We start from the raw sequence: 23094 nt of genomic DNA on the forward strand, positions 1-23094 counted from the left end.
TTGTGCTTTTAGTGGAGCTGCATTTTGCCACATCCACTTGGCTACTTTTAGCCTAGGTCCACATTTGGCTTCACACAAATTCGTGACTGATGTAATAGAAAAAAGACCTGAAGAAGCAGCCTCCCAAGACAAGTTATCAAGGCTATTTAAACTAAGATCTGGTGCTTTTGATAGCCAGCCTTGTAATCTAGCAACCTCCTCCTCTTCCCAAGCTAGAAGAGTCCTAAAATTAAACACCCAACCTCTAGATCTCTATCTTCTTCGAACAAAATCCTTCAAGGTTCCTTCTTTATCCACAGATAAGCTATACAACCTAAGAAATTCCTCCTTAGTTTGAATGTTCATATGCCACATGTCAGACCATAAATGAATTCTACAACCATCCCCAATCCCTATCTTTATATGACTTACATAAAAATCATGAAGGGAATAGTTAGACCTCACTACTTGCAATATTTCACTCCAAATCCTAGATACCTTCCTATCTTCTTCAAAATTCCAATCAGGTAACCATCTTCCCCCTTGTGATCCATACTTGCTAATTAACACTTGTTTTGACAAAGCTTTGTTATCCACCCTATACCTCCACCACCATTTCAATAACAAAACCTCATTCACCTCCTTAATTCTCCTAATGCCTAACCCTCCTTGCTCTTTTGACATTGACACATCCCCCTATTTAACCATATGCACCTTTCTCTTTAGATTTGACTCTCTTCCCCCCTCCCCCCCCCCCCCCCGGGCAGAAAGAAAAGAAGCTTGCAACCTATCGATCACCTTGGCCACTCCTTTTGGAATTAAATATAAAGACAGATAATAACATGGTAAATTTGACAATACCGACCATATCAAAGTCAACCTACCAGGAAAAGACAAAAAAAATTTCCATGATGCCAACTTGAACCTGATCTTATCAACCACTAGATTCCACATCTCTTGCTTTTTGGGCTAGCACCAAGAGGAAAACCTAAATACTTTAGAGGTAGCTTTTGACTTGTACAATTTAGAATAGAGGCAAACTCCTAGATCTTCTTATCATAGATTCCCACACCACACACTACACTCTTGTGAAAATTAATCTTAAGCCCTGATATCACTTCAAAACATCTAAGCATCCTTTTAATAACTATAATTTCCTCCACCACAACTTCACAAAAGATTATACTATTGTTTGCAAACTAAAGATGAGAAAGCTTCAACTCAAATGGCCCAATAGAAGCACCCTTTAACTGGTCTATCTCCTTTACCCTTTCTAATAGAATGTTGAGCCCTTCAGCTGCTATGTTGAAAAGAAAAGGTGACAGGGGATCACCTTACCTAATCCCTTTTTGAGGAGAAAACGCATATGTTGGAGACCCATTCACTAATACTTAAACTCTTGCCTTGGTTACACAAGAAACCATCCATTTCTTCCATTTATCACCTAACCCAATGTTGGACATCATATAAAATAGATAGTTCCAGTTCACAGAGTCATAGGCCTTCTCAAAGTCAACTTTCAAGACAACTCCCTTCTTTTTTGTATTCTTTCACCAATCAACCACCTCATTTGCTATCATCATCCAATAAAAAATATTTCTATCTCCAAGAAATGTTGATTGTACTTTACCAATAACATCTGGTAATACCTTTCTAATTCTTCTTGAGAGCAATTTAGCCAATATTTTATAAGCAGAACTAACCAAACTAATCTACCCATAATAACTCAAACCATTGGGACTATCCTTTTAGGAATCAAAGTTGTAAATGAACAATTCAAGCCTTCACAATTTTCCCATTAGAATGAAATTCCTTCACAAGTTGAATCAACCCACCCTTCATGAACTTCCAGCACTGTTGAATGCATGACAAATTAAACCCATCTAGCCCACGTGCTTTGTTTCCATCGCAATCCGTAACTGCTTCCCAAACTTCCGTATCAAAGAACTCAGCTTCAAGTATCTCCACAACCTTTGATCTACACACTATTGGAATAGAACCTACTAACTTTGGCCTTGATGCCTAATCTTCTTTCAACAACATAGAAAAGTGCCCTAACATTTCCTGTTTCACTTGATCAGGCCCCTCAACTCTAACCCCATCAACCTCTAGTGAATCCACTATATTTTTGGTGAATCTTTTGTTGGCCATTAGATGGAAAAAAAAAAAAACCTTGTGTTTTTATCCCCATTTACTGTCCATTACAATCTTGACTTCTGCAACCATACCCACTCATTTTTCTTCCTCAAATTCCAAACCAACCTTCTAACCTCCCTTCTCATTGACACCTCTTGTGGTAGTAATTCTCTTCATTCAGGTCTCAAATCAAAATCACGTAATTCATCCTATGTCATCTTAAGCTAGTGATCCACATTTCCAAATCCTGATTTCATTTTTTTAGATCACTCTTCGAAGAGTTCAGTTTGCTGACAAATCTATACCTAACCCAACCATCAATCTTTGAGTTTGCCTAAGATTTCTACATTGTTTTAAGGAAATTAGGTTATAGGGTCCAAGCATTCAAGAATCTAAATGGTCTAGGACCCCAATTCCTACCATCCTTCCTAAGTAATATAAGGTAATGAATTGATACATCCCTAGGTAAACCCCACAATTGAAACTTAAACTTCTCCAACCACCTTGGATCAATTAAGAATCTGTCAATCCTACTCCACCTCTCCCCATCAAGTGAATTGCACCTTGTAAAGCTTCTCCCTACCATTGGTAAATCATCCAATTCCATTTTTTCAATGAAGTTACGAGACTCTCTCATCCCTTTATCCCTTCTAGATACTCCTTTTCCCTCAGATAAATACCTGATTTCATTAAAATCCCCTCCAGCACACCAAGGCTTTTGGAAATCATTTTTAATCCTTACAAGTGTATCCCACAACTTACCTCTACTATCAACATCATTGGGTGCGTAAATATTTGAAGTCGCACACTCAAAAAGATCAGAAGTCATACCTAAGAGCACTATGAAATGCTTGCTGCAGCAGCACTCTGACATCATAAAAACTTCAAGGTTCCAAGCACACAATAAGCCTCCAACACTCCCCATATATAGTGACTATATATATATATATATATATCATATTCACTAACACATTCTAGGATCTCTTTCTATGCAAGTACCTTTTTTATGGCTAAATTTGTCGTCAATCTCCATGTTGAGTCTCAACTAACATGGACTGACAATATTTCTCCCTGGCCTGGCTAGTTTAACCAGCCTAATTATAAAGCCTATTCATCCATGTTTCTTTCAAAAGAATTATGATTATGAAATCCCAACAAAATAGCTTGTGTATTTGCTGATAAATAAATAAATAAATACCCTGCAAGTGTATATCCTACATAATTAGCATACCTAGCATCTAAAATCATACAAATTCTATCTCATCAACAAGTCCAAGAACCAAGATAGAGTAATATGACATTGCATTTTGGTTTATTACTACCACACACACACACACACACACACACACATGTATATATATATATATATATATCATTTCTGATAAAACTATAGGTAGCTGAATAGTTTTGCAATAAACACTCTAATGTAGTAGTATATGACAACGTAGACACAAATGACGGAAATTAGAAATCATCTAAAAATTTATTTTTTATTTTTTAACTTATTGGAAGAAACAATAAGTTTGCCATTGACTGTAGGAGGGTAATCCAGCATACTCCAATCTCAGCAACTTGAACTCGATCATATCTAACTGCACACAAAATATTGATGAAGTCAAAGTAAAACAAAATATACAATTCCTTAGAAAAAATTGTTGGAAGATGCATGGAGATTTTATAATTACAAAAACATTTTGAATTTAATCATTTAAGAAAACAAAATTCAAAATTTTTGATATGGACTTTTAGATTTTTCATTTGAGAAGCGATTTGTGAAAGAGACTAATGAATAAAATAAAAATACAAATAATTTCTCTTATTGAATTAATATGTGCAGGTACCTTTTGATTAGTTTTCCTTTTCAAAAAATTTTTAGGAAAGGGACTCAAATCTTAACATTATGTTTGGATTTTGAATTTTGTTGTGAGGTATCTATTATTTTTTACTACATGTTCAGATTTATTGTCAAGAGTTTTTTTATGAAGGGAAAGAACTAGAACATATCATGTCTATCTTACGTTATGTGTTTTGTTTTGTTTTCTTACTACTACTACTACTACTACTTCTTCTTCTTTATTATTTTTTTATTTTTTAATGATTGGAATGATTAAATTTCTACATAGCATATTTCTCAAGAGAAAAAAAAATAGATTAAATAAATTTAGTTTATTTTACTTCATTTTCTTCATTTTTTTTCATTTTCTTTTTATTTGAATACACAATCCCTCCACAAATTCATGATTTTTTAACATAGCCTACACTAAGAGAGTTAAACCTGAACTCAAGTTGCACCAAGGTAGCAGAGAGTGTCCTAATAGGAAAATGGTTTGTTGCCTACCAATGATTCTACCAATTACTTGTCTAGATATATATAAATATACATTAAAAAGTTGTTAGTGTTAGGAATTTAGCAATATTATAATAGGGTATTTGATACAGATTATTTGAGTTATTTGCAATATACATATTTTTTATTTTAAAAATGTGATAGATTATTTAGTGAACCTTTTATTTATATATATTACAAAACCAAAATAATTTAAATAAACTAAAAGCGAAAGAAGACTATTTAGGAGATGGAAGAGGGAGTGCTTTTTTATTTTTTTATTTTTTTTGTTATCAACATTTAGCTTACCAGTTACACCAAACATACAGAATAAAAGGAGCTTCTACAAAACTCCTATTTTGGAGTGCACCACATGCAAGTTAAGTTATTTTTTGTGATTTTAATACAACTTTCAGTCATAAGCAGAAGGACCACAATAAATCATAATTAAATATCACTTTAGATATAACCAATAAATTCTCCGGTTAAACCAAAATAACAATTAGAGTAAGTCATAATTAAATTATAGCCAACATTACAACGAGTTATAACCAACACCAAAAGACATCATAATCTAATATCACTTGAGGTATTATCAAAAATTTCTTCAGTTATAACCAAAATAACATCTATAATTAATTATAATTAAATAAGTCATAACTAATGACTACAAAAAGTCAGGCATATAATACATCATTTGTTAAAGTGTTATATAGAATTCCCTTATAAATATTATGAAATATGTATATATATATATATATATAATATTCGGAAATTCTATGCTTTGGTTTACACTTTTGTGTCTTTGATTATGACCTGTTATCTTGTTAGTTATGACACATTGTGATATTGGTTATGCAATTATTTCGGTGAAGATTTAAGAGTTGTTTGGTTATACCTAATGTGATGTTTGGTTATAACTCAAAAGTTTTTATTTATTTATTTTTTATATATATATGATTCCCATAGTATTGAGTTATGTCATTTGTGATAATCAAACTCACAAATAACATAACTTGTTTATGGTAGCATTACCCTATATATATATATATATATATATTGGGTAAATTAAGACGGTAGTCCCTGTACTTTACCTCTTGCGTCATTTTAGTCTTTGTATTTTCAATTGGCTCAATTTTGACCCTAAATTTATGATTTTATCTCAATTTGATTCAATTACAACTCTTAGCATTTTTTAATGAAAAATACACATATAAGTATCATGTGCCATATTCTTAAGGATAAAATTATAAACTTACTCAACTCATTTAATTAATCTCAATCAATTTAGTGATTTTCCTTATAAAAAAAAAACAAAAAAAAAACTAACAATATTATTCATTGGACCAAATTAAAATAAAATTTAAAATTAGGAGTTAAAATTGAGGTAATTGAAAGCGTATAGACCAAAATGACACAAGTAAAATATAGGGACCACCATCGTAATTTTATTTTATTTTATTTTTTAAATAAAGGAGGATATCAACTTATTACATTCAGCTTATAAAATCATAACTAGACATATGATACACTTTTTTTTTAACGTGTTTATTATAAAATTTTCTTATAAATATTATGAAATGTATACATATACATATATATATATATATATATATATATAATAAAGGATGATCAACTTACTTTACTCATCTAGCCAATAAAGGTTAGAGAACTCTTCTTCTTCGATGTCAAAATCACTTTCATCCACGGTTGCGAATTCCTAAAAGAAAAGAAAGTAAAATACATATAAACAAAAAATACATATGAAGCACTCCAGTTTAGTAGTCTCTTGTAAATGTTCAAAGATAAAAGAGTTCATCAACTGACAAAAATAATTAACTGTAAATCAAGTTGAAAAAGAAAGTCTACCTCTCCTTTCAGAAGTCGTTCCTCTAAATACTTATTGAGATCTTCTGTCCAAAGGCCTTCATTGCCACGTGTACTTACAAATATCTGTGACATGCGTACTTGTCCCAAAGTAAAGTTGTGCATATCCGGACACCTCTTCAGAACAACTATGTTTAATGATGGCAAATTAAAATTATAGTTTGCATTACAAAAACTGTTGAGGTTTGGTAGATCTTTCAGTATTAGCCACTCCAACTTTGGGAATTCAATCACATCAATCACTTCCTTGAGCCCATCCTCTGTTGCTGCAATAACTTCTTCCATCACTGGACAAGACTCCAAATAAAGTACTTTAAGTTGTTGAAGAGCCATGGCGGTGGAACATGTGAATAGATTTCTCAAGAGGGAACATTTCTTAATTGTTAGGTATTGTAGGCTTTGAAGGCCCAGAATTCCATGGGGATCCTTGTTCCACAAACATGTCAATTGAGGTAATCCATCCAACTCCATCATTCTTACTTCAATTAATGGCCTAACATGTTGTCCTTCTCCAACATTTAGCCCCTCAAGTTGAAAAACCTCTGCCACCTCACTACAATTTCTCACAATTAACTTGTCCAGATTCGCTACGTCCAAGAATTTTAAACTTATTTTGCTAGCCTGAAGATTCCAAGGATGTATCTCTCTTGAGTTTACACAATTATCGAGAACCAGTGTCTTCAACTTTGGGAAAGAAACCTGCAAAGATTCATTTAGTCATCTTGTTTTATTACAGAATGAAATAGGCTTGTATATTGGAATTCAACGTCAGTGATGATTGATGAGACATGTTTCCCATATTGATGAGCCAAAATTTTATTTTATGTGTGGATTATGAATTTAAGAAAAGATTAAAAAAAAATTGTAAAAGCAATGTCAACAAAATATAAATTATTTTTTTTTTATTTCCCATTGTCTTTCCAAATTTCTATCCAAATTTATGATCAAAATGTTCAAAATAAATAAATATATATATATATATATATATATATTTGCATATTAAAAATGATAAATCATGTAAATAATGATTAGCAAGTGACACACGCAATGCGTATGCAATTCAGATAAGTAAGAATAAAAATAAATAATAAAAAAATTAATATCATAATATTTATGTTGCCTAAGTGGTAAGATTGTTCTTAATGAAACTTAAAGTCTTGGGATCAAACCTGGATCATGCTTTTGAATTACAATTTTTTTTTAATTTTAGGCTAGATAAAGCTACCACAGCATGACGTGAAGGCTTGACTAAACAAGACAAAAAATGAGATACAGATATCTCATAAAAGGTAGGTCTCACGTATATTTGGAGGTGTAAATCCTTATTATTTTTAATTATTTTAAATTTTCTAACATAATATATGATATTTTCTAAATTTTTGGGAGTGTGGTCGCCTCCCTCTACACCCCCTAGATCCATCCTTGGGGATCTCACCCTTTGTAAGATATCTATATTTCATTATATGTTTAGTTTTTTTAGTATTATTGCTTTTTTCCATTTATAGATTAAACTTAACCTTTTGTCTCCTAAAACATTGTGTGGGAGCCGAGTTTTGACGATTGCAGAAAGGCCAAGTACATACTTGGAAGCTTATTATGTGAACATCTCATTCGCCCTATCTTGTATCACTCGGAAGCCGAACATCCTAGTCGGTCACAGAACTAGTTAAGCAAGGAGCCGAGTGGGAATTGATTCATGACAGAAGAAGCCGAGTGAACATTCACAGGGTGGATTGAAAGTGGGCCAGACCCTGAGGCCCACAGAACAAGTATATGTAAAGGAAGGACAACCAAAATAGAGGTATGAGTGAAAAAATCCAAGAAACTTAAGACTTAAGCAAACGTGAGATATATACTGACTTATCCATCGGGGTGCTAATTCTGGCACCACCGACCGGACTGTTCATTCCTTTTCAGGTGATTGGCTGAGGATCTCGAGTGTCACATTGGATTCAAAGAGTATTTCCAAACCACATCACCACAATTGGCGCCATCTGTGGGAATTACTCCAGCACATCCATGGCGGGCGTGAAGGAAGATCCTCTGGTAGTCGCTGACGACCTTACACCACAAGTTGATACCACTCCAAGCAACCTGCTTGGACTAGAAAACGTTAACGCACGAAGAGCTTTGAACTTTGACTCAGCTGCCCCGACGTCACCCTCGACATCAGCACGTGAGACAATGAAAGCAATTATGGATCAAGCGAAGCAAAACGAACAGAGGTTGGAGAACATGATGGCGGAGAATGAGCGCCTTCGACAAGATTTAGCCCTGGAGGTGGCAAAATCCCAACAGGTTGTGCGCCAAGATCCGGAACGACCTCTGAGAAAGGATCGTCGACGACCTCAAATTCAAAGACAAGACAGTAGCACTGATTCTGACTCGTCATCCCCAGAATCCAAAAAGAAATGACGGGTCGTGGTCTCCAGTTCTTCCGAGGGGAGTCCGCGTCCAAGGACTAAACAAAGAAGAAATGATTCAGACGAAGAGGATCAACATGACCCCTTTGTGCGACGGATCGCAAGGGCGGTACTACCCAAAAAGTTCAAAGCTCCATCGTTCACCCTGTATGATGGCAAATCAGACCCCACCGATCATATCCGTCATTACAAGCAAGCCACGACACTGTATGCAGACGACGAGGCCCTCATGTGTAGAATATTTCCCAGCAATTTGGGACCATTGGCCGTCAGATGATATTATAAATTGGAGACGGCATCCATTAGGAGCTTCCACTAGCTCCAAAAATCCTTCAAAGCAAGGTTTATCACCAATGAGGTCCAGCTGAAGCATGCCGATTCTCTCTGGGCAATGCAAATTCAATCAGGGGAGACCCTACGTGCTTATTCGGCGCACTATTGGGAATGCTTTAATCTCGTAGATAATCCATGCAACGACTCCATGGCCATCACCGCCTTTAAAATGGGGTTACACCCTGATAGTGCCCTCCGTAGCTCCTTGACCAGAAGGCCCCCAAAAACAGTCTGGTCGCTAATGAAGAAAGTAGAGAAATACTGCAAAGTGGAGGATGACGCCCTGCGGGTTAAAGCCGGGCACAAGGCAATCAAGACGGCCCCATCTGAGATCGTTCAGCTGATAAGTTCTGTACCCTCGCAGAGCCCTGAACGACGGAGTCGGTCTAAACGTGACAGAAGACGAGATTCACGCCGATCAAACGAACAATGTCCGCCACGGGCTAGTGAACAACTTCAAGTGGATAGCAGGCGCACCAGGCGCGCGGAGAAGAAATATACGGAGTTGTCGGAGCCGATTAGCACGATTATGTCTAAAATTCAACATCTTTCGTTCTTCAAATGGCCATCCAAGATGGTCGGACCACCTGACACGAGGAGACGGGATTGATGGTGCGAATATCATAAAGACCACGGACATGATACCGACAGGTGCTATGCCTTGAAAGATCATCTTGAGGACTTGGTACAAGACGGTCGGCTTAAGCAACACGTCCGGAAGAACAGTTCCACCAAGACGATTGCTTTACGACAAGAATCACCTCCACTCGGCGTAATCCATATGATTTACACCCTGCCAACAGCTTCCGCGGTGCGTACAATTCAGTCACATCCCGACCGCCAGAGGCAACTCACACTAGCGAAATGGCCCCATGAAGCACTGAGTGTTTCTTTTGATGATGTTGATTTGGTCGGCATAACGCTCCCACACATTGATCCCTTGGTCATCGAACTACGCGTAAACCGATTCACCATTGAACGTGTTCTCATTGATCAGGGGAGTACTTCAAAAGTTATGTACTACAAGACTTTCATCAAACTCGGCTTCACTAACTCAGACCTGTCCCCGGCTCGTTACCCGTTATTCGGTTTCAATGCTAATTCAGAATACCCGTTGGGCAAAATCACATTACCAGTTCAGGCGGGCTCCCGATCAGTGGATGTTGAATTTTTAGTTGTCAAGCATCCCTCGCCGTATAATCTCATCATGGGACGAACCTGGCTGCACATCATGCAATCTATTCCAAGCACCTACCACCAACTACTTCGCTTCCCTACTGAACACAGCATTGAACAAATTCGTGGTTCCCAAAAATCGGCACAAGGGTGTTATCTTCTTGCCACAAAAACACCAAGAGAGCTAGAAATGAATTCTATTGAGGTACCAAATCGGGAGAGCCTCGACAATGTTGGGCGGCTCCCAAGTGAAAAGGCAACAGAAGCCTTGGACCGAGTTAAAATTGATAGGAACCCTGACAGGTTCTTCATGGTCGGCGCCTCCCTAAATAAAGCTGACAGGCAACAGCTGATTTCCTACTTACTCGGCAACTTGGATGTATTTGCATGGTCACCGTATGATATGCCGGGGGTGGATCCATCCGTCTCTCAGCACCGTTTAAATTGTCACGCCCTCAAAATAAAAGCATAAAACCCATTAAATAAAACATGCATTGATATTCAAAGTTCCACATTCTTCCATTTACATCAGAATTCTATTACCAAAGTATTACATGTTAACAACAAAAGCAAATGCCTTACAGGCTTACAGCTTTCCAAGTTAACACTTGGTTACATCAAAAGAGTACTAACTCGTACACATTAAGCCCTTGGCTTGTATCTACATGTAACACATCAAAAAGTAAAACGACACCAGTGTGCCCGCCTCTTGCCTCCCAAGCTACGTCCTTGGAGGTGGCATGCTTCCTGTACCTGAAAATGATATTCCCATATAGGGTGAGCCACAGCCCAGTAGAAATACACTAAACCAACCATGAACAATGACTAAAATATTAGCAATTGATAGATGGTCAACACTGATACTTTCACATAAATCACTCATTTATGTCTTACGACTTTGAAGTCCAAATTACTTTTCATTTTCCCTTTTCAACAGATAAGCATATTAGCCATATCCACATTCTACAACAGATATATATATATAACAATAATATCCACAGATAAGCACACAAGCTATATCCACACTCTACAACAGATATGTATAACCACAATATCCACAGATAAGCATATAAGCTATATCCACACTCTACAACAGATATGTATAACCACAATATCCACAGATAAGCATATAAGCTATATCCACACTTCACAAAGATAAGCATATGAGCTCTATCTTCCCTTTTCTAGATAAGCATATGAGCTCTATCTACGGAGTTCATCCCCTATCTTCTCCCAACACTAACCGGTTTAGAGGTACATCCCCTATCTTCCTCTAAACCGCGGAGTACATCCCCCATCTCCTCCTCTACACATAACGTATACAAACACATTGGTTCTATATACAATCACACAATACATACAGTTAATGTATTCTATCAACCGTCAAGTCCCATGACACATTCCATTGATTAGTTTCAGTTTGCCTAATCATCATGCATTGTCTACAACAATCACGACTATCCTCCACCGATAGCCCAAAGCAGTTATTTCTAAACAGAAAATAAGTGCACAATGGATATTCAATCAACATTACATTTCTTCATTTCCCAATTAATTATCCCAATTAATCAAACAATGTAATTAGGTCAATTCCATAATTACCATTTCAACCCTTAGGTCCCATTCTATCAATGATTTAACATTTATTCTCTATGCCAAACATGCATCTAGGTTTATTATGAATAAAACCCCAACCTTTGTAAAATTACACAAAAGCCCCAAACTTTCCCAAACTTACCAAACCAACACCAACATCTCAAAATACCAAAGTTTAAAGACAGAATTCATAGAGAGGAGTAGGATATCCCTACCTCAAATTCGAAGCTCCAAAGGAGATGAATACCAAAACCAAAACGCTCCAAATCTCAAAATTTTCAGATTAAAAGGAAGCCCTCGACGATCAACACAACTTTCGTGAAGACCAAAGGCGAGCAAACAACCCCTACTAGATCGAATCTAAGAGAGAAGGGCCGGTTTAGAGTGAGAAGCTCTGAAAATGACTTTTGGAAAAATAAGAGAGAGAAAAGATCTAGAAAAAGTGATCCAAAAGTCGGATCTCAGACTTATATAAAAGTCTCTCCGCTCGAGCGCCAAAACCCCCGCTCGAGCGTCACTCACAGACCTCCGCTCGAGCGACCAAACTCCAGCTCGAGCGCCGGATACACACTCCCAGCACTTTTACAGAAACAGGTCTCCGCTCGAGCGCCAATTCCCCCGCTCGAGCGTCACACACAACACTCCCGCTCGAGCGGTCAATCCCACGCTCAAGCGTCCAACACTACACAGGAAATACTGGATTGGTGTATTCTCCGCTCGAGCGCCAGAACCCCCGCTCGAGCGTACAGGCCAAAATCTGGGCAACTAGTTTTGGTTTCTAGACTTAACCAACTTGCAACACACCTGCCCAACACATCCTATAACTCAAACACAAAGTAAAAAGGATGTAAACAAGATAATAATCAAACTCCCAACATCTACGGACACATGTCCGGATCACTGCTCAACAAGGGGTAAACCCGGGATCGCTATATAAATGTTGACCCCAAATGTAAACCGATTATTCAGAAAAGTTGGCGGTCAGCCGTAGAGCATGCTGCTGCCGTTGTTGAAGAAGTTGACCGGTTGCTTGATGCCGGAGCAATCTGGGAAGTGACCTCTCCTACATGGCTGTCAAACACAATGGTGGTAAAGAAAAAAAATGGGACTTGGCACGTTTGTGTGGATTTCACGGATTTAAACAAAGCTTGCCCCAAGGACTGCTTTCCCCTCCCCAGAATAGACCAACTTGTGGATGCCACGGCACACCATCAACGTATGAGCTTCCTAGATGCCTACAGGGGCTACCATCAAATTGCCATGCATCTGGAGGATCAAGAAAAGACTGCATTCCTCACCCCAAGAGGAACCTACTGCTATAAGGTTATGCCTTTCGGCCTGAAGAATGCAGGGGCAACTTACCAAAGATTGGTCACTGCCATGTTCAAAGAGCAACTCAACCATACTATGGAGGTGTACATTGACGATATGGTGGTCAAGTCCAAAGAAGAAAAAACTTATCTAGCCGACTTGGAAGAGACACTTGGTATTCTGCGCAAGTACAAAACGAAGCTAAATGCCTCCAAGTGTGCATTTGGGATCGGATCTGGCAAATTCCCTGGCTACATTGTTAACCACCGCGGAATCGAAGCCAACTCGAGGCAAATCACAGCAATTCTAGAACTCGGCTCTCCTCGGTCGATCAAGGAGGTTCAAAAGCTGATGGGGATGGCTACCGTACTCAACAGGTTCATCAGTTGATCCACAGATCGCTGCCGACAATTCTTTCATACCCTTCGGCAAACCAAAGCTTTCGAATGGACCTCCGAGTGCGAAGCCGCTTTGAGCGGTTTGAAGACTTACCTCCAATCAGTTCCACTTTGGACAACACCTTCGGCAGGTGATCCTCTCATGTTATATCTGGCAGGTTTTGATTGGGCCGTCAACGCCGTACTATTAAAGGAAGAACTTGGGGAGCAAAGGCCAGTGTATTATGTAAGCAAAGCAATGGTTGACGCTGAAACACGTTACCTTCCATTGGAAAAACTCATCCTTGCTCTCGTCATGGCAGGAAGAAAACTGATGCATTACTTTCAGGGGCATACCATTGGGGTATCAACGGATTAACCTCTTCGGTCAGTACTTCGAAGTGCAGAGGTGTCAGGGTGCATTTCGAAGTGGGCTCTCAAACTCGGCCAGTACGATATTCAATTTCTGCCGAGGACCTCAATCAAGGGACAAGTGCTTGCCGACTTTGTCGCCGAATTCACTGGAAGCCTTGCCGAATTTCAGTCTGATCAAATTCAACCTAAGCCGAATTGGAGGTTATACGTCGGGGACTTATGGAAACTATACTATGACAGGGCATCCAACCAACGTAGTTGTGGGGCCGGTGTTGTGATCATGGCTCCCGACGGGTCAATAATTGAACAGGCAGTCAAACTCGACTTTGAAGCATCAAAAAACGAGGCCGAATATGAAGCCTTGCTAATCGTCTTACGAAATGCACATCTCCTTGGTGCTCAGTGGTTGCTTGTCTTTTACGACTCAAAGTTGGTCATCAATCAATTGAAGGGAGAGTATGCGGCCAAAAACGACCGTATGGCAGCTTACATGAAAACGGCAAATTCCTAGCTAGCCAAATTTGACCATCATGAATTGAACCAAATAACCCGTGATCAAAACACACATGTAAACGCCCTGGCTTGCCTAGCCTCTGCCATTAACTCAGAGATTAAATGGACAATTGAAGTGGGATTCATCCCTGAGCTGAGTATTGGCCCTTCTGAGGCTGTCCAGGTCAATGTCATAGAATTAGGTCCGAGTTGGATGGACCCTATCGCTGCATTCCTATCTTCCGAACAACTCCCGCCGGATAAGAAAGAAGCGCACAAGCTGCGAAACAAAGCACTGCAATACTACTTGGATCCGCGAGGAAAGCTCTACAAAAAATCACTCTCCGGTCCATACCTAGAATTCGTCCATCCAGATAAAGTCGAGGAACTCCTAGCTGAAATACATGAAAGAAGTTGCAGTGCCCATTCTGGCAGGCGCTCTTTGGCTCATCGGGCTGTGACTCAGGGGTATTATTGGCCGAAAATGAAAGCTGAAGCCGAATGTTATGTCAAGAAATGTGAACAATACTAGAAGTTTTCCCCTTTAACCCATTTGCCTGCTAAAGAGTTAAGCTCTATAACCAGTCCTTGGTCATTCGTCCAATGGGGACTTGACATCGTCGAACCATTGCTTCGCACCCCGGGCAACAAGCGATTTTTGATTGTCGCGACGGATTATTTCCCAAAATGGGTCAAAGCGGAGGCATTGACACACATTCGAGATAACAATGTGAAGCGTTTTGTATAGAGAAATACCATAACATGATTCGGCATTCCAAGGGAACTTATTTCTGACAACGGTACCCAGTTTGATCGTGGTGTCTACTGAGAGCTTTGCAGTAAGTACAGAATTCGGCCCTATTTCTCCACCCTGGCTTATCCACAGAGTAATGGCCAAGCCGAAGCCTCCAACAAAGCCATTTTGGATGGCATCAAGAAGAGGCTGGAGAAAGCTAAAGGCAGATGGGTCGAACAATTGCCGAGTGTATTGTGGGCTCATCGCACTACTCTGATACGGTTCACTGGGGAAACGCCATTCGCTTTGTGCTTTGGAAATCAAGCAATCATCCCCATGGAGATCAGCCTCCCAACCTTGAAATCAAAAGCTTTTGATATGGGCCGAAATGACATGATGTTGGCATTGGATCTAACTCTGATTGAAAAACGAAGAGACCGTGCCCTTGCGTCTATGGCACGATACCAGCAGCAGCTCGCTAAGTCGTATAAACAACGAGTTCAGCTACGCCTCTATGTACCAGGCGAATTGGTCCTGAAGAAAGTGCTTCCAGTTGCCAGGAATCCGGCTGATGGAAAATTGGGTCCCAACTAGGACGACCTCTATCAGATCGACTCAATCACGGGAACAGGGGCATATCGGCTCAAAGACATGTCTAGGAGGAATCTGCCACGCCCTTGGAATTCCTCGCATTTGCATAAATTCTATCATTGAACCCAACTTGTGGGGCATGATACCTGTTTTGAGTGATTCACCATGTATACATTTCGCTTTTGCAATACAAAGTTTGCTATTTACTCATTGTGAAACTCAATTCAAAAGTCTACCAAATAAGGACTCCGGATTCGGGGCGCCCTTTGTGCATGACACGATTGGCCAAGATTAAAAAGCCTCCGAATTCGGCGCCCCATCCATGTAGGTCACGTTTTGGCGGAACAAGACTACGGATTCGGAGCGCCCATCGTGCATGACACAATTGGCCAAGATTAAAAAGCCTCCGAATTTGGAGCCTATCTGTGCAGGTCACGTTTGGGCCGAATAAGGCTCCAGATTCGGAGCGCCCTTCATGCATGACACGATTGGCCAAGATTAAAAAGCCTCCAAATTCGGAGACCCATCTGTGTAGGTCACGTTTGGGCCGAACAAGACTCCAGATTCGAAGCGCCTTTCGTGCATGACACGATTGGCCAAGATTAAAAAGCCTCCAAATTCAGAGCCCCATCCGTGCAGGTCAAGTTTGCGCCGAATAAGACTCCAGATTCGGAGCGCCCTTCATGCATGACACGATTGGCCAAGATTAAAAAGCCTCCAAATTTGGAGCCCCATCCGTGCAGGTCACGTTTGGGCCGAATAAGACTCCAGATTCGGAGCGCCCTTCGTGCATGACACGATTGGCCAAGATTAAAAAGCCTCTGAATTCAGAGCCCCATCCGTGCAGGTCACGTTTGGGCCGAATAAGACTCCGAATTCGGAGCGCCCTTCGTGCATGTCATGAGTGGCCAAGACAAAAAAGCCTCCGAATTCGGAGCCCCATCCGTGCAGGTCACGTTTGGGCCGAACAAGACTCCGGATTCAGAGCGCCCATCGTGTATGACATGATTGGCCAAGATTAAAAAGCCTCCAAATTCGGAGCCCCATCCATGCAGGTCACGTTTGGGCCGAGCAAGACTCCGGATTCGGAGTGCCCTTCGTGCATGCAGGTCACATTTGGGCTGAATAAGACTCCGGATTCGGAGCGCCCTTCGTGCATGACACGATTGGCCAAGATTAAAAAGCCTCCTAATTCGGAGCCCCATCCGTGCAGGTCACGTTTGGGCCGAATAAGACTCCGGATTTGGAGCGCCCTTCGTGCATGACGCGATTGGCCAAGATTAAAAAGCCTCCGAATTCGGAGCGCCATCCTTGTAGGTCACGTTTGGGTCGAACAAGACTCCGGATTCGAAGCGCCCTTCGTGCATGACACGATTGGCCAAGATTAAAAAGTCTCCAAATTCATAACCCCATCCATGCAGGTCACGTTTGGGCCGAACAAGACTCCGGATTTGGAGCGCCCTTCATGCATGTCACGATTGGCCAAGATTAAAAAGCCTCTGAATTCGAAGCCCCATCCATGCAGGTCACGTTTGGGCTGAATAAGACTCCGGATTCGGAGCGCCCTCCGTGCATGTCACGAGTGGCCAAGACAAAAAAGCCTCTGAATTCGAAGCCCCATCCGTGCAGGTCACGTTTGCACCGAATTCAGATGCCCGTCGTGGATTTCATGACTGGCCGAGTTAAAATGACTTCGAATTCGGAGCCTCATCACTGAACGACACTTTTGGGTCGAGTTGTCATTATAATTCGACACACGTGTCCTATGTGTAGACGCGCCCGCGAGGGGCCCCCGCTACAGTTCGGACTCGATTTGTGTCACGGTTCTTAATCTGAACCAAAGAGTCCAAATCTGGCAAATCGTTTTGAGAAACTGATTTTTTGAAAAGTAGTGCCAAACATGGACTACTTTGCCAGATACAGAGTCGCCACCTAAATATTTTAAAATGGGGGGAATTTAGGAAACCCTGACTCGGTGCCGAAGGCCACATGTCCGTCATCACCGGAGTTATCTCGGCTCGGGAGCATGGGTACGATCGGGGAAAGTCAGCTATGAGCACCCCCTCTCGCCCGGTCCGAAGACCGGCCTCTACTAACCATGATATCCGATTTTGAAAACGTTATGTGTTCTTATTCTGGTGATTAGCCTAGAATTACTATGTTATACACACAGCAAACAAGTATAGACTAGATTGCCTAATTTGGAAACAAGCATTGCATATCCGTTTGTTTTGAAAAGCGCTTTGGAATTTGCTACTCGTAAGTAGGCTAAAACGCAGATTTCAACGAGTTTTTCCAACTCAAACAATCCAACCTTCACCCACAGGCATTCAAACAATTTATCACATAAGCATTTAGCCACATGGTAAACATGCTGTCATGATAGCATTCACACTCATGCGAGATGCTAAAGCAGGAAAATACTTACATAGTACTCCGTGCCAAAACAATAAACTAGTTAGCAAACATGCATGTCCTAGTTCATGTTAAAAATGGCTAATGCATCGCATGCAAAAATGCAATTCGAGTAGGCCCGGCTAACCTAAGCATGGCATGTGAAATGCGATCAACTATCACGTATTCAATTTCGAATTGAAGTACAAATGCAGTTAGCGTGATGTACCGAGCCTAATGCATGTAAGACAAATGAATGAATGCACGCATGCATTGCATGAGGTATGCTAATTTAAGCGTGCCCTAATACTAACCATCAAAGCAGGTAAGTAAAAGGGAAGAAAGAAGTGGGGATTGGAGGACATACACACCACTCACACACACTTATTACAAATTTTCCCTCGCTCGGAGGGACCAAATAAATAATACAAATTAATTAACTACGCAAGCTAATTAAATATTACAAACTTCCTAATCAGCTAAGCAAATTAACTTAAGCTAGGAAAATAGATAAACCGCCCCAGGGAAAGAGCTCGATGCAATGCATGCTCGATCCTGCTCGGAAATACACCGCCATGCATAGGCTGCCTCTGTTTTCCTTCCTTTACTCCTCTGGAGGCTGCCAAAACCTCAGGACTTCTTCCTTGGACATTGGGGAACACCACCGGCTGAATGGGATTGCCACCGACAGTGGCATGTGGTCACCGGCCATTGGTGAAGCCATCGGCAGAGAAAGGATTGCCGGTCGGCACTGGGAACTACCGGTCGGCAAAGTGTTCCTGCAGAATCTGCAATTGACAGCAACAGAGGGCAAGGCAAAGCATGGCAGCACAATTCAAGGCATATATGCACCAATCATGTCCCTTATCATGGTAATGACTCAAAGGGGCATGTGTCTCGATTCTCGGACCACCAATCACGCATTTCCATGCATGATGGCCCAAGTGATCAAGTATGCAACTTTCATGTCAAATGAAATGCAAACCAAACAAACAAACCAAGGCCCAATTCCTATCACCAAGTCAAGGAACAAGGCATGCATGCGAGATGCTATGCAACCTAGGCATACAAGATAAGGATGCAACATGGCATGGCAAGACACTTATGCAAGCATACAAGCAAACATGAGGCAATGCAAATGGATGAAAAGATGGACTTATACATGATTTGGGCAGCTCTAAATAGGCCCAAAACAGTAGCCAAAAGGACCAGAACAAGGGACCAAATACACACATACGCATGCACATGTTAAGGCCCAATGCTTAGGCACAAATGAGACAACTCTCAAACACAATTGAAAGAGGCATAATGTGGACTAAAGGCATGCAAAGTAAGCATTGAAAATCATGTTAAGATGGTGTCAAACCAAGCAACAAGATAGGCTAAACATTAGCATGCAAATGGTCCAAGTACTTGAACCAAGTCAAAGGGACTTGAACCATGACCAAGCCAACCAAGCCTCACAAGGCTAAGAGGACTTAAAATAGGTTCAAGACAGACCTAGACCATGCAAAATGGACTCTTAGATGGCATCTAAGTGGCTCAAATTCAAAGGCATGTGCAATGGCCAAAACATGGAGCATACTACACAAGCTTTTAAAGCATTAAAGATACGTCCAAGGTAAACATATAGGCATGCAAATGGGACTGAAATGATATGGTGGATGGTTCCAAATCACCAAATCAATGCGAAAATGTCATGCTATACATTCACATACTTGAAGCATACAAGCTCGAATACAAGGGGGCTATACTAGGCATGCCAAATCCGACCCAAACAACCATGGACAGACCTAAAACATGGCAAAATATGTACAAAAGCTTCACAAGACTAAGCCTAAAACATGCTTGAACAAGGGCTAACAACCTAAAGCATGTTAAGGCAATAACAAGGCATTACATGGTAGGTATGCTAAGCATGCATGGTGTACCAAAACCAACAATAAACAGAGGCATATTATGATATAATAGGCACAAAAAATAGCCAAGGCATGGTCAACATGAAGCTTAGCTAGATGCTCCCTCAAGAGGCCAAAAATGGTCCATTTCAAGGACAACAAGGAGAGGGATGGCCCTCCCCTTTTGGAGGCTTCAAGGCACCATCTTCACCACTGAAATCCCTCAAGATTTCAGTGGTGAAGAGGCCCAAACACCAAAGTCTCGAAACTTGCATAAAATAACACAAAATGGGGCCTTTCAAGGCCTAAGAGGGGTCAAACAACCTCAAACCACAAAACACTCTAAACAAACAATTTAGAGGGCCTAAAAACAGAACTTTTTTGTATTATACACTAAGCTCAAAAACGATTTTAAAGCAAGTAGAAAAGCAATGCAAAAATGGGAAATAAAAGGGAAGTTTCTCACCCTTGTAGACCACCTTCACAAATGATGCTCCAACAGCCCCTTTTAGGTTGAAAACAGCTCCAAAACTTCAAAACCAACCTCCTAGAACCTCAGTAGCTAAGTGAAGGTGAAACACTATGTGTTTGTGTGCAATAGTAAGACACAAACACACTAAAACACACACAAGAGGGAGATATAGAGATAGAAAGTGTATGGTTTCTAACCCTAGAACTCAAAACCCTAAAAATGGCTGTCTAAACTCTCTCAAGTGTCTCAAGTGTCTAACCCTTGCAACAAGAGAGAAGACCTCTCTTTATAGAGGCTTTTGTCTTGTAAAGCTTACAAGACAAGCTTCTAAAGAGGGAGATCCCTCCATACACGTGTATGGAGGGGAGCAAAAAGCAAGACAGCTGTCTTAAAATACCTGCAAAAGCAGATGCACAGTAGTCGGCCGGCCAAAGATGCCATTTTGGCAAAAAAGAGTGCCGACCGGCATTAAACAGTGCTGACCGGCAACAAATAGTGCCGGCCGGCAATATACATTGCCGGTGGCAGCAAAAACCAGCCGGTGGCCTTTGGCCATAACCGGTGGTGTGTGGGGATGCCTCACAAGGCATTCCCTGCCCTTCCAAGGCAAAACACAAGTGTTTCGTGCAAAACCAGACACTAAACGGTCAAGTTCGGAGATCCTGAGGCAAGGCGCGTAGCCGAGACCTCCGGGAACTCCAAACGAACACAAACATGGATGATCACCGAGTGTTCAAACGGTGACGTCCAAGTCTTGAGGACGGTCAAAAATGGGGTGTCTACACTATGTAATTAACAAGCATAAACGCATTTGATGGAAGATAGAAAAAGATTGATAATATGTTTACACATTAAATGAAATAACATGCCAACATGTCAAATAATTCGCTTTATTAGATTAATAATGCATAATTCGCTACTACTCTATGATAGAGCATTACAATATGTTTAAATTCTATTTGGCTTCCCCTTCGTCATCGCTCTTCTCAATTTCAAAAGCCTCAAAGGGAAAGTGACAACTCTGATATAATGTCGACACCGAATCAACACCTTTTTCTCGGAGAGCCTCTGCCGTGGTGAGCTTTTCTTAGTCTTCTCTATCCCAACTTTCCGGCCATCATGGAAGCCTTTTTCATAAGCCCTGCCCTTTACGACCTCCATCGCAAACATGCTCACCGTATCACGGTCGGCAAGTGCATAACTGATAAGCCGTTGAGTCACCCTTTCTTCCACAATCAGGTTAGCTTGTCCGGTTGGTTGTGTCTGAGCGGCTTTGACCTTCCTCAACTCACGCTCAGCCGTTTCCGCACGAGCTTCTAAATTTCGAATACGTTCATCTTTCTTCTCTATTTCACGCCGCGCAGCATAAAGGCGCATGCCGATTTCATAGGCGGTGTACAGCCCTTACACCGCTCCATAAAGGCCCTCTCGAAACACCTCGAAGTCAGGTCGACCAACCATCGACTACTGGACTTCTGGCGGAAAATTCAGTCGTGTGAATTCAACTGCCACGTTCGGATCGCAGATGATGGAGTCTGCCTCCGTCATCGGTTTGTTCTTGACGAAAACTGAAAAGCTCAATGGGCGTGGTGGTTCACTGGCCTGACTTCGCGAACGAAAGGAGCTCTCCCGTTGGCGCTTCTCCTTCCTCGATGACCTGCTTCGTCGACATGGAGAGTGGCGTTTCTCACATGCTGCAGATGCCCTACCTCCTATACGGGGAGGTCGCCACCTCGATTCATTACTGAGTCCAGCTCAGCCAGCATTCTACCCACTCCCTTACTGTGAAAGAATAGTCTAGTTGACATTCACACTCCTCCGGCCACGTCTGACGGACAGAGTTGAGTTACTTTTTGACACACAATTGGAATCTCCTAATCCATTTTTAATCACTCAGGACTGCACCGCACTCCCGAGGCGACCTCATCAATGCCCGCACTCCATAGGCCACTGACATTCAGCGTTCTAGTTCATAACGGGGCAAGGGTAGATTCATTAATCTTAATGGCTACCCTTCCAGTATCTTTGCAAACTGCAAAAATACTGAAAGTTCTCAAAGACCGCTTGAGCAAACAAAGGACCGCTCAAGCAAACTGACCAAAATCTAGGCAACAATTCTATTGAAAAAAACAACTCACAACCTGCTCCAAACACAACAATGACATCTAAACAACCAAACTCAACAAGAAATAGAATGAATAAAGATATGAACAACCATTCAAGAATAGGAATCCTAGATCCAAAACAATAAACGAGTTGAGTCTAAACCAAAATCATTATAACCTTCCACCTTTAAGGAATTTCGTCCTTGAAATTTAAACAACGCCACAACACGCACATACACAATCACAACCATAACAATGCTTCCCAAAAGCCATAACCCCACAAACTACTCAACCATGACCACCTCCTTCTCAATAGTAATGCGATAAAGTAAAATGCGATAAAGTAAAATGAAATTCAAGCTATAACCACGCAAGGAAACTCATCAAAATCACTTACGACGCTAACACGTAACAAGGTACAAATAACACTTCGAGCGAGGAAATTCAAACACACATCACACTCAGTTATTTCAAACCCAAAAGCACC

The 23094-nt window shown here is 40.9% G+C and overlaps 1 protein-coding gene across 5 annotated transcripts in view; it reads right to left on the bottom strand.

The window, feature by feature from the left end:
* Positions 1 to 3467: 3467 nt before the first annotated feature.
* Positions 3468 to 23094, bottom strand: part of LOC114275033 (disease resistance protein At4g27190) — an 85887-nt gene continuing 66260 nt past the window's right edge. For 4 of the 5 annotated variants that reach the window (XM_082879350.1, XM_082879353.1, XM_082879349.1 and 1 more), the window contains 3 exons: positions 6311 to 7027; positions 6083 to 6161; positions 3468 to 3707 (listed from right to left, as the gene is read on the bottom strand). In XM_082879350.1, the coding sequence (XP_082735476.1) occupies positions 6084 to 6161; positions 6311 to 7027 (795 nt within the window). In that variant the 3' untranslated portion in view covers positions 3468 to 3707; position 6083. Of the gene's footprint in view, positions 3708 to 6082; positions 6162 to 6310; positions 7028 to 10754; positions 11014 to 23094 lie in introns of those variants that run through there. The other variant, XM_082879352.1, reaches the window with a different exon arrangement.

This window comes from Camellia sinensis, chromosome 7 (genome assembly GCF_055761805.1).
Source record: "Camellia sinensis isolate YWXY chromosome 7, ASM5576180v1, whole genome shotgun sequence".
In the NCBI taxonomy this organism is placed as follows: domain Eukaryota; kingdom Viridiplantae; phylum Streptophyta; class Magnoliopsida; order Ericales; family Theaceae; genus Camellia; species Camellia sinensis.